At 50.6% G+C, this 13,412-nt stretch overlaps 1 protein-coding gene across 1 annotated transcript in view; it reads left to right on the top strand.

Moving 5' to 3' along the window:
• LOC116947530 (NUAK family SNF1-like kinase 1) overlaps nucleotides 1-13,412 on the top strand; it is a 58,202-nt gene that overhangs the window by 26,098 nt on the left and 18,692 nt on the right. Inside the window, exon 2 of the mRNA XM_032963388.2 lies at nucleotides 13,160-13,280. Within this exon, the coding sequence (XP_032819279.1) occupies nucleotides 13,160-13,280 (121 nt within the window). The remainder of the gene's footprint in view (nucleotides 1-13,159; nucleotides 13,281-13,412) is intronic.

The following is a 13,412-nucleotide window of genomic DNA, read 5'->3' as shown; positions in this document are numbered from 1 at the left end:
GTGTAAATACTAGCATGGGGCGGGGGGGAGATGAAAGCGGCCGGGAGTAGGTCTCGACACCCCCCCCCCCCTCTTCTATTGCGGATTACCGTGCCGGCCTCAATAGGTGCTCGCTTACCAGCACGTGACCCAATAGGCCGTGTAGGCTATGGGGGAGGAGGGGGAGATCTCTCACTTTGCGCACATATGGTTCAGTTCAGGACAGTAACACAGATTGGCCTACGCCCCAGCTGAACTTTCATAACCGTCCCAGCAATACAAACCGAGTGTCGTTTTGAAAGCTATTCAACTGGTCTACAAGCTAAACCATTTTTTATTGTTGTTATTTTATCAGGTAAGGCCTCGCTGAGCTTGTGTAGCTCTCTTTTTCAGAAGCGACCTGGCTATCGCAACCGACAGCTCAACGAAGTAGGCTCATCGCGCGGACATTTCTAGCGGCCAAATACACATCGGTACGTTTGACACGTACACAATGAAGTGAATGGGCCTTCAACAAATACCCAGCGCAGATGATAGAGTCGATCCGTCCAGCCGAGAGCAAGACCACCGTGGTATTTATGAGTATTTTTTTTTCTGATCAAGAGACCTGGACAATTGATCTCTTAGCTGTTTGGCAGTGTTAATTGGTTGATGTACTACAGCCCCAGGTGAGGAAAGCCATATATACATCATATATATAGGAACCACAAACCACATCTTCAAAGTGTATGAGATCGTACGTCCAAAATTGTGGAACTGCCCTCCCAGTTAACCCTTCACCTCTGGGGTTGTATGGGGCATCACTCCAGACACACCGAGACCGTGTGCTCCACTTCCTTCGATTGCAAGCAACCTGTCATCGTCGTCATTATCCATCGTTGTGTTTCCACTGCTGCTGGATGAAGGCCTCTGCATGCCGTCGCTATCCCTCACGCTCCAGCGCTGCTGCTACCTGCGGGAGTTGGTCAGAGAAGAAGATTTGTCCACTCCTGTCCATTGCAGTCTGGGTCGTCGACTTATTCATTTTTCCACTCGCACTGGGAGAAACCATTAGCGTGCGGTGCCGTGAGGTGGGTGGGGGGGGTCCTCAGCTCGTTTATCACTGGGTCAGGAGCCCATTCAGACATAGGCGACACTAAGTTTTTACAAGTGTGCTGTGTGGGTGGGGGGGGGCTAAATACCTCTGTGGAGGATGATGGGTGGGGGGGGCAGAGGGGCAGGGCTCGAGTGACATCATATATTTCCCAGCGATGTTAAGCATGGAAAGAGCTGTGCCCTCCGACTGTGTGTGGACCGGAGGTCACGTGAAGGGACCTCGGAGGTAGCTCTGTGGTGTCCGCTTCCGTGCGTGCCGCTCTGTGAGAATTCATGCACGGGTCGCTCGTCCCGTAACGACGCGACACCGATAGCGCGATCAGGATAACATTTGGGGGAAAGAAATTACATCGAGTTGAAATAATAATGATCACAAATACGGAAACAAATCTCCAACCTTGCGTGTGTGTGGAGGAGCTGCAGCCTAGGTGGTGTAGCACCTTGGGGAAGTGGAGTTTAACCCATGAAAGATGCGGGGTTCAAATCCCTACCTTGGATTACTCACATCCTTCAAGTTAAACAACTTGTAATTTACAATGAATACTCACCAACGTCTAACGAGCGTTAATTACCGAAACGCTTTTTTTATTGTAAGCTATTTCAATAATAACATAGAAATAATATTTACATATCTACCCAGGAAAGCTACACCAAGTCCCACGACCCGTTTTCAGGAGGGCTCCCGCTACATTGGGATGTTTGGCCAACGGCAATTCCATTGTGCTTTGAGCTATGGGAGGAAACTGGGGAAGCCGGAGGGAAACCATAGAGAACACGGAGGCAGAACACACAAACTCCACCGCAGAAAGTCGCCCGGGTCAGGAATCGAACCCAGGCACTTCGAGCTGCGAGGACCACGAGTGTTAAACCCATGTTTGCCTCGTGTTACAGAACTCCTTGGGGGACGGTAGCGCAAGTCCGCTGAAGGAGACACCGGATTCTTTTGAATGTACACGAGCACATCTCTCATGTACCCCGTCTGTAAGGGGCCGTCCATAAATGACGTCACGCACCTGGGCGGGGGGGGGGGGTCAGACATTTGTGACGATGTGTGACGAGAGGGGGGGGGGGGTTTGAGAAATGTGACGTCACATCAAAATGAGCAACTTTAAATAAATATAGAATTGTTATAACAACACTCATTGTTATAAAAACACTCCTACAACATCAGAGTGCAGCGCCACATTAAATACGCACTACAATGACAATAGTTTGAAGCGATTTGAAGCATGTTTTATTTTTAAAATGGAAATATGGTTTTTGGGGGGGGGGGGGGCAGAGTTTTGTGACGTCATATTTGAGGGGGGGTCTGAATTTTTTGTGACGCCGTGTGACAAAGCGGGGGGGGGGAGGGATCAAAAATCGCCCAAAATCGCGTGACGTCATTTATGGACGGCCCCTAACCCACTCGACCAAATCTCCCGGATTGCGACAGATCGCATCAGCGCTCGGAAGCTAAGCCGGCGTTGAGCCTGGAGAGTGGCTGGATGGGCGACCACCCGGCGCACGAACAGGGCCATCGTCTAGTAGCTCGCGGAGCCACGTTGTGACGTCAGTGCAGCAACATCCACTGCTGTACTGCACTTCCACGCTCCCTGCCTTCACACGCAACGCACACTGACCGCAAAAAAGTTGTTAATCAGGAAACTTTTAATTTATCATATCAATCTCATCTGTTCCCCCCCCTCCCCCCACCCCCCGGGCCCCCCCCCTACATGGTACTGTACCTAAAGTGCAGCCTCCCAACTCTTATTATCCACTCTCCCTCTCTGACCTCTCTATTCGCGATACAGTGAAGAAGGCCCATTGCCCGAAACGTCGACTGTTATATTCGCGTTCCTTTGAAGACGACATAAATATCCCCTGCCACCCGCGTGGCATGGATGCAAATCGGTTTTAACGTTAACGGTCAACGGATTTATTATTGGGGTCGGTGGGGGTCAAGTAATTATTTTGCCCCCACCATTAAGTAGGCAAGCGATACCCCCCACCCACCACCATCTCCCCCCATCCCCCATGCCTCCCTGTGGCGCCTCCTATGACTTGCGACACCTGCGCGCTGGAGTGCACTCAGACGCAGCGCCCACTCAGTGCCAAGCCGCCCCTCGGCGATCTTTGAAATCGCTCTCCCGTAGCGGAGCTTCTCAAAGTCGTCCAATCGTCTCCTCGCTCTCACGTCACCACCCAGAGCCAAGGGGGGTGGTGGTGGGGGGGGGTAACACCTGGGGTGATAAATGTGGCAAGTGTCCACCACAGGCAGCATCTACCACGGGCGGTGTCTACCGGGCAATGTCCACCATAGACAATGTCCACCATAGACAATGTCCACCGTGGGTGGTGTCCACCATAGACAATGTCCACCATAGACAATGTCCACTATAGGCAATGTCCACCATAGGCAATGTCCACCATAGGTGGTGTCGACCGTGGGTGGTGTCCACCGTGGGTGGTGTCTACCGTGGGCAGAAATCCGAGTGCACATGCCATCTGTTTCATATACACTGTATGCACTGTATATGAAACAAATGGTTCCGCTTTATTCTATGCATGTTTCAAATGTAATATTACCCCCCCCCCCCCCCCCCCAAAACGATATTCTCCAGCAAATGTATCACAGTGCTCTTTCCGTAACCTTGCTATCGTACACACGTGTGGTCTAGACACATTCGTTTTTAAGAAAATCACCGTTAGCCTATGCTACCCCCGATTTTAGCAAAAATTCCACTTTTTTGGGGCCAATGTCTCAAAGGTCAACCAAACAGAGCCGTTCCTGAACGTTGGTACGCTGCTGCGTGGTGGGGGACTGCAAGGAGCAGAGATGACGGTCTCACGATCTCAGACATTCGTTAAATTATTATTGGAATAACTGACAATGAGCAAATTCATAATACAGGTTTATTTGGGTTAGAGTGCAGCCGGCTACACTTTAAAAAAAAAAACATCACGGGGATCTTTACCATCCGCTGCGAAGCAGTCCCTCTCATTCAGCACATAGCATTTACGATGATGATGATGATTACGATTCAAGATTTTGCTGATGCTGACGATGGATTGTGCTTCTGTTTAAACCAACGGTGGCTACCAAGCTCAGCCCGTGAAACTCTGCACACGAGTGGCGACCACGCCACCACCCGGCCCCGTCACCTGACTCCCTCCTTTTTGACCTCCTCTCTCTAACGTCCCATTTCGCCTCCCATATTATTATTATCATCATCATCATCAGCGCCGTCCATTATAACAGCTCGTGGCCGGGTCATGCTCCACAGAGCAGGTCGTGCCAGCCCCCCCCCCCCCGCCCCCCCCCATCTAGGTCTGTTTGACCGCTGCCAGCGTTGGCCCGCAACTCATCGCGTCTCACGCGAGCGATCTCAGGAGACGCTGCTTTGCGGTGGGAGTGGTGGTTGGGGGGGGGGGGCGAGCGGGCAGGGGGGATGGGTAGCAAGATCCCGCTGCTAAGTTTCAGCAGCGACGCTTCTCGCTCGACAAGGGGGCCCCGTTGTTTGCGAACGCTGTTCACACTCTTTCACCGCACGAGTGTTTCCTCTTCACGCGTGACTCCCGTCGTTCTCCGCCGTGCCCGCTGTGCTTGCCCAGCTGAGGCGAAGGGATTGATTGCCCGGCTGAATGAGAGGGACTGCTCATGGCCAACAGTGCATGCCACCAGTGGCATTTTCAGGCATCGAGGTGGGCACGGAATATGGGCCCGCACAGAATTACCACTGCACGGTGTTGAAACGAATAAGGCATGGCGTCAGTAATGCAGGCTACTAGCCAATAGTGCCATGGTGGCAACAGTTCCTTGTGCCGGGCAATAGGCAGTGCAGGGCGCTGTCCAGTAGAGCAGGGTGCTGGCGAATAATGCAGTCAATCAATAGTGCAGGGTTGCTGGCCAATAGAACGTGGTGCTAGCATGGTCTCCGGTTCCTCGTGCAGGGTGCTAGTTAACAGTGCACGGTGGCACCAGCGCATTGAGCTCGCGGATAGTGCAAGGTGTTGTCCAGGAGAGAAAGGTGAACAATGCAAGGTGCTGCTAAGTGGCGATTGTTGCTGGCTCATAGTGCAGGGTTTTAGTTAAAAGACCAATAGCCGGTCAGCTGAACAGGAGCCAATCAATAATGCCAAAGCTATCAGTCATTATGGCAGGAGGTGGTAAACAGGATTGTGATGAGAGAGCACATTTTCCCAACACCCCGATCGCACACAAAGCGCCTTAACACCTCTGGATGGTGTGATTGTGATGGTTGTGGCAAGTGTTGTTGTTTCATGGTGTGTGTATTTATGTATATGTGTGGTTCTTATTTGGGGAGTGGTGGTCCCACGACATGGGTGTAATTCCCGGCCTGGCTGAAATCAGTGGCGAGTGATATCTGAATTTGCGTCGTGAGCTTTCTGAGTCGATTCAGCCGAAACTGTAATACCTGGTGCATTGAGTAAACATCAGCACTGGGTGAAACAAAATTAAAATTACCTGACGTGTTGCTGGCTACACCACCACCCTGTGCGCCGTGCTGGCCTTAATATGTATGTATGTTGAAATAATTTCACACCTTACGTATCCAACCGCGCTAATTGGAGGTAAGGGGTAATGGACATCAAACTAAACACAAAAAGGCAGTTCTAAACAAATTAGTTTTAAATCTCGATTTAAAAGTCGCTTATCGGAAGGAAGAGAGCGTTCCAGACGGCCGCAGAAGCGCATCTGAAAGCACGCGATGCAGTGACCGTATTTGTTCGATGGTGCTCGCTAACAGCATTTGCCCCAACCATCTTCATACCTTTAAAGCGGGAGGGGCCTTTGTGCGATTGTTTTGTTTTGCTCCGTTCAATTGCAAACGAGTGACGTGAGGCGGATGTCAGGGAGTGGGAGATTGAACCCCACATTGTGGTGTTGTCAGATGCAGTTGGGTTTAGACCGCATCCTGTCCGTCCTCGGCAGTTTTTTTGCAGGATCCGGGAGTTGGTGTTTGCAGGGATGGCTCTTGAAGTTCCCAGTGGTCTCATCCGCTGGTCCATTTTTCTGTGCGTGTTTGTGTAGAGATAACTGCGCTTGTTTTGAGCCTCGCTGCCCTCACCCTGAGCACCCTATCTTACGTACACAAAACATCCACGGACATTTGCACGCATATTAATGCACGCACACACGCACGCATATCAATGTGAATATCATTTCTATTGGTTTTTATTTTGGTTTTTATTTCGTGGGCTGGCCTACAGAGCCTCACCTTGGGCGGCCTAGTCAATCTTTCTCGGGAGAACCTGGTAGGGCATCTAGGCGAGTTGTATGAATGTTGAAGTTCTTTCGTACCGTACGTAGCCAACCATGTTAATCGGAGATGAGCAAGCCCACTCAATCAGCACCAATACCATGGGTTCCCGGATCCTTTTTGGGTAGACTGAGCCCTGACTCGACTCTGTACGACAACATTTACTCTTGTAAGCACTGTGACTGGCAGGCAAATACAGGATTTGTTTTTTTAAGCGAAGCAGATAAGTAAACACAACGAGACTCGAGGTTTTTTCTCTTTCTCCACAATTCATTCCTTGACTTGGGCCAGACAGGGCGAGCACGAACAAATGACGACCACGGGCAAACTTGAGAAACTTTATGGTACGTCTCGAAATGTCTTACAAGACATATATGACGGATCGAATTGATAGTTCCCCGGGCTTATATGGGATGTCCCCTGATAAATGTATAACTGCAAGAACTTGTCTTTGGTGAGGATGTACAGCACATTACAGAGGTCCTCGTTCATCCCATACTTGACCAATTCCCGTAACTGCTGCATTTAAGACAAAATGTAGATACATTTGTAAAATACCCTGTGCCGTTGTTTTACAACGTGTAAGACTAGGGTATGTTAGAGAGTGACTACACAAAGGCAGCCGGGCGTGGTGCTGGACACCCCCACCCACTCGTGTTGCTGTGCAGGCCTTCATAGGTGCTCACAAACAGCACTTGCCAATACAGTATGTTAAGGCTACACAGGGGATCTTTGTATTTGTATGTTAGAGCCATTATACATTATGCGTGCATGAATATATTATTTAGATTTTTAGCAATGACAATGGAAATGTCTCACTGCACGGTGTATATTGTACGTTGTTAAACTTTAATTCTCATCCGGCCCCATGGTGTTAAGCGCAGTCTCAAGCCGTTGTTTTCCACTCTATCTCTATGGCCTCTCCCAACTAAGTGCCATGAAGAAGGGCCATTGCCAAAAACGTCACCTATTATGTACTTTGTCATTGAAGGCCAGCCACACAGTGTTAACGGAGAACGCTTTTGAGAATTAAAACCCACACTTATTAAAACCCACTATCCCAGTATTGCCATCTCGCTGTCTCCCACACGGCCATTATGGGCCCCATTATCCACCCAGCCACCTCGTTGGCTAAATATTCATGCGCGATGGGGAAGGTCGTGCCACTTCCTTAAGGTATAATAAAAACGGGACATATCATGGGGGCGATAGGAATACATATCTCGCAAATGCAATAGCACGGAGTGCTGCAGGTAAATGCTTTGCATTGAGTGGTTTAATTATTATTATTGTGATTGATATTGCTCGTGATTTTTTTTATAGTGCCCTTCAGGCCGGGGAGTCCCACACTCTCTCTCTCACACTCTCTCTCACACTCTCACACTCTCTCTCTCTCACACTCTCTCTCTCTCACACACTCTCTCTCTCTCACTCTCTCTCACACACACTCTCTCACACACACACTCTCACACTCTCACACTCTCTCTCACACACACACTCTCTCACACTCTCACTCTCACACACTCTCACTCTCTCACACACTCTCTCTCACACACACTCTCTCTCACACTCTCTCACACACTCTCACTCTCTCACACACTCTCTCTCACACACTCTCTCTCACACACACTCTCTCACACACTCTCTCTCACACTCGCTCTCTCACACACTCACACACACTCTCTCACACACTCTCTCACACTCTCACTCTCACACACTCTCACTCTCTCACACTCTCTCTCACACACACTCTCTCACACACTCTCTCTCACACACACTCTCTCACACACTCTCTCTCACACTCTCTCTCTCACACACTCACACACACTCTCTCACACACTCTCTCACACACTCTCTCTCACACTCTCTCTCTCACACACTCTCTCTCACACTCTCTCTCTCACACACTCACACACACACACACACTCTCACTCACACTCTCTCACACACTCTCTCTCTCTCACACACTCTCTCACACACTCTCTCACACACTCTCACACACTCTCTCACACACTCTCACACACTCTCTCACACTCACACGCTCTCTCACACACACACACACACACGCTCTCACACACTCTAACACACTCTCTCTCTCTCATACTCTCTCACACACTCTCTCACACTCTCTCTCTCTCACATACTCTCTCACACTCTCTCTCTCTCATACTCTCTCACACACTCTCTCACACTCTCTCTCAGTGGCGCTGCGGTGCTTGGGCTGAGGACGCGTCTCTCAGCCCACGCGGCGATCGTTGCTGCACTCTGCACCCTGCTGATGATGCTCCGCCGCGTTGTTTACCCCGTTGGCGTGACGCGCAGAGTTCCATCGCGGCCGATTCCAGTCAATGCAGGCGGTGGGGCGGTGGTGGTGGGGCCAGGGGGTGTGCAGGGGGCGGCCCGAGTTCGATTCCAGCTCACGGCCACCGACACCAGTGACGATTATCTGAACCGGTCCTGGGCCTCCTCTAGGTCGACTCGGCCTTAAACGAGTGCCTCGTGCAGTGTGTAAACATCGTCACTCGGGAGACGAAGGCGGCTGGGCGTGGTGCTGGCCACCCACCCCCTCGTGTGCCGTGCCGGCCTTCATAGGTGCTCGCTAACAGCACTTGCCCCTACAGTCTGTTACGGCTATACGGGGGGGGGGGGGGTCTTTGTTTTGTTGGGGGGTGGAGGCGTAGGGGGTTGGACGGCTTGGTGGTGGGTTGAGGGGGTGTGGAGAGGTCACCCACAGCCCCAGCTGCGTGGTGCTGGGGGGGGGGGTGTCGTTGCCGAGAGGGGTCACGCGATCGAGTTCCTCAATTGCCGCCCGAGTCCTGGCCCCAAAAATCAACAACGGTGACGGCGATCAACGCCGTGAATCGTCGTGGCTTTTTTTTTCTTCTGTTTGCTTTGTTTCAAGCTTCCCCATTATGGCGGAGAGCGTTTACACAGTCAGCTCTGTCTGCCAAGTCCATCTGTAAGGGGTGCGGTCACCATAGCTCTCACCATAGCTCTCGTAAAGATGACCCACTGTGGAGGGCACAAAGTCGGGTGGTTATCTGGGGCTTTTTACCTTATTGCAATGGTGGCCAGGAAATGCCAGTAAAGCAATGGATTCCTTGGATCTTTATGTGCGGAGGCTTGAGTCTCTAATCTGCCCCTCGTGTGCGTGGTGGGTTTGCTCCAGGTTTTCTCCAGGTTTTCTCCGGTTCGCTCCCCATGTGAACTCAAACTTATTAATAATGCAATTGGCCAAACACCGAAATGCAGCACCCTCCCGAAGATGAGTCTTGAGACTCTGCACATGACCAGTTCAGATATGACGCGCCATCCATTTTGGCCGTGGCAGGGAATTGAACGCTGGTCAGGGCTGGATCCAAATGTGGCGGAGGACAAAGGGGGCGGTGGGGGGGGGTGATCGCCCTGTTTAGGGCCCATTTTAAGGCCCCATTTAAAAGGCTTGACATTTTGGAATCCTGCCCCCGCCCCCCACTGTGCTCAGAAGTTTCTAGATTAGCCTCTGGCTCTGGTAGCCCGTAGGTTTGTCGTGCAGTGCACTGATCGTTGCACCACCGCTTCATCTGCACGTTTTTTTGTATTATGATCAACTCCAATCCTTGTTTGCAAAAGATCCTTACCTGTTCCCTATATTTGCACTCCTTTACTTCGCTGGTATTGTATGCCGTTGTGACTTGCTGACCCGCCCATAGTGGACATCTGTGGAAAAGAGCTTCATAGCTCATCGGATTCCTCCTGCAGTCTAAATAACAGATTCTGATTTTGATCCGCTCGACTTTTCTTCTTCTTATTATTATTATTATTATCTTGAGAGTCCTCTCCTGGTCAGGCCGATGCAAACGCAAAAGGCACTTGGAATATATTACATTATTTGGCAGGCGATCTAAAAAAAGGATTTGCGTGTTTCTCTGGGGAAACTTGAACTTGCATTGTGGCAGCCGCGAGCCGTGAAGAGGCCATCCGAATGCTCGACGCTCCCTCGCGCAGGCTCGGGCGGTCCCTCCGCCTTTCGAATGCCGCGTTTACATTTTGTTTGACCAGGTGACAACTCAAAGGAGACGAGATGGATGGATCGAGAAGCGTTTTCCGAGAGTGACCTAGCTCGTCAAAAAAGTGACACAAAGGCAATGACATGAAGCGCGTGGAAAATTGAGCAAATAAAGAAACACGCCGAGCAAAGCCAACTGGATGGACTGTGTGGGTCTGTAGCTGTGAGCTTGTGTGAAATTGCATGTGTGGCTGTAAAAACGTGAGGTCAGAGAAAGCCACAGAAGACTTTATTTTACGTTCATGAGATTTGTTTTTCTAACTTTTGCAAAAGGCTATCGGAATGCAAAATCGTCTTTTTGAGAGGGCCGGGTAAAGTTGTTCGAGGTTCAAGTGCTTGGTTCTTTCTTAGTTGTTAAAATCCAACTTTCTGGACAAAGGCCTCTCCCTAATATCTGACCCACTTTACTGTGTCTTTCCATCTCCGTCCCGTCTATATGTCGGTCTATGGGTTTCTATGCGAGTCTAGTTCTGTGTGTGATTATATCGGTCTCTGTGTGTGTCTACGGGTCACTCTGTGAGTCTATGGGTCTCTGAGTGAGTCTGTGATTATCTATTTGAGTCTATGGGCCTCGGAGTCTGTGTAAGGCAATGGGGTTTGTCCTTATTCTTGCTTTCTTTAGCATACACATCCTGTCCCCAGTGTCTTCAACTCTTTATTATCATTTGTCACCTCCATTGATCGTTCCATTCCAAATGTTCTTATCTCATCCAGCCATCTCAAATTGAAGTACCCTGTGACTCACATGCTCACGGTGCATATTGCACAAGTAGATTACAATTACACGGTCATCAACCTGTAATAATTACCACTCTAACGGCGTCAAACACTCATAAACAAGGGAGTTAGCCCCCCTTGTGGGGCATTGTTTTATTTTCGTGATCATAAAAGCCTCTGGCATTCTCGCCCATGGTTGTGGAGGTGGTGGTGGCTGAGTGGCTGGGGGCGAGCTCTCGGCGAGTGTTCGGTAAAGCATCAACCAAATATTGGGTGAGCATTGGGGCGACTGTTGGGCAAATGGCTGAGCAGGTGGTTTGGTGAGCGTTGCGTGAAAGTTGGGCGATTCTTTGCTCGAGTGATTGCGCGAGTTGATTGGGCGAGTACAGCATTGGGTGAGCTTTTGGTGAGCATTAGGCAAAGCATCGTACAAGATTTACACGAACATTGAGGCCGGTGTCGGTTGGGCGTTCTGTGAGCATCGGGACGAGCGGTGAGTGACCGAGTGAGAGGTGGGCGAGTGCGTGGTTGACCGTCATATGCAGGTCTGTATGAGAGTTGGCCGAGCATTAGGCAAGGGCGGGGGGAGAGCCGTTAGAGGCGAGCGCCGCTAATCTCCAGCGTAATTCCGCGTGTGGGGCGATGCAGGAGGGGGGGGAGGGCGCCCCCGAAAATTAGCGCGCGGCACGCGGCGGCTCGTACGAGTCGGTGGGGGCGAGTGCCCTGCCGTCGGGGAAATCCAAATCTTGGGCTCGGCTGGCGGGGTACAATGGGGGGGGGGGGGGGGCAGCTGTGTGGGGGGTCGGGAAAGAGAGCGGCTCAAATCTCGTTTGCATTCGGCGTAGATCGGCTGTCATAACGATTCCCGCGGGCAGAGGGAAGCGATTCCGTGTAATTATGCGAGGAACAGAGTTTCCGCCGTGGATTGGCGTTGGGGTATTTTTGTTACATTTAAACTAAACTATTAGACTAAACCACGTTTTTTATTTTACCAGGTAAGGCCCACTGTGCTATATCACTGCCACATGATGAGCCACTTCGTTAAGCGGTCACTCGTGGCCAGGTAGCTTCTGAAAAAGAGCTACATAGCTCAGTGGGCTCTACTTGGTAAAATAAAAAAAAAATTGTTTAGTTTTATAGAAACACATTAAATAAATAAAAAAGCTCTCTCTAATTGGTATCTTGGGGGTGAAATTCATTCAGCAAGTGTTGTTGTTCTCGAGTTTACTAAGACAATTTAAAAAACCCCACTTGGGAGCAGAATGCAAGAGTGTGAAAACCTTGATGAACGAACCGACGCACAAGTGACGCCGACAAAATTCCTTTGCACTACGGGAATCGCGATGACGCATTTGAGGTCGGACACTTTTTTTGAGTGAGGCGCACGCCGTATCCACTGTGAAACACGTGGCCGCCCGTTTCGGGCATTCGCTTAATATCGCGTACAAATAAAGATGTCGTTATAGAGTATCAAAATGGTACAGGTGCAGCCCTGCAATTGCTTGCTCACGCCGCCGCCCGTAGAAGAACGCCTGCACTAGAGAGCGCTTCTTGGGGGTAATTTGGCCCACTTCTCCCATGCTGGCCAGACGTCTCGGAAGAGGTGGCAGTGACCCACATTTTACCCCACCACACGCGACTCGCCGATCGATTGACTTGGCTGTGGCTGCAGCCCTTTCACACCGCCGTGTGGACGGACGCAAGAGGAGGGGGGCTTTTAAGACGCCCGCACCGTTTGTTTCAAGGGGCAAATTCAAAGAAATCAAATTGAACCGGAAAACCTCTGGATGTACATTTTTGGTGCGGGAACCATCACACTGCGGCAGCGTTCCATTCTAATATCGTTTCTAAAATAACCTGTACGTCTGTCTACGTAATAATTGAATCCTGTTCATGTTTTACATCGATGAAGAAGGAACTATGGCCGCCCCCTTCGTCGATGGTCCGGTGGGCGTTTTCTCTGTCCCCACAAACCTCGTCTTAATCGCGGTGGCCGCGATGGCTTAAAGTGCGACCCCCTCCCCCCCCCCCCGTCCTCATCCCGCTGTTGCCGCAGGTGGCGATAAAGTCAATCCGCAAGGACAAGATTAAGGATGACGGCGAGATGGTGAACATCTGGCGGGAGATCGAGATCATGTCGTCGCTGAGCCACTCCAACATCATCGGCGTCTACGAAGGTGCTTGGCGGGGCAAATCAGATTTTGTTAAAAAATTACGTATAATTGTTTAAAAATTCTTCCGCTGAGATCACACGTGTTGACGTGTTTTAGTAGGGGGTTTCCTCCCCAGTTAATTCCAACTGCTTTCAG

This window comes from Petromyzon marinus, chromosome 30 (assembly GCF_048934315.1).
Source record: "Petromyzon marinus isolate PM22_M1 ecotype Great Lakes invasive population chromosome 30, UKy_Petmar_22M1.pri1.0, whole genome shotgun sequence".
Taxonomy (NCBI): domain Eukaryota; kingdom Metazoa; phylum Chordata; class Hyperoartia; order Petromyzontiformes; family Petromyzontidae; genus Petromyzon; species Petromyzon marinus.
Note: the sequence above shows the minus strand (reverse complement) of the source record. Positions and strands in the feature narration are given on the sequence as shown.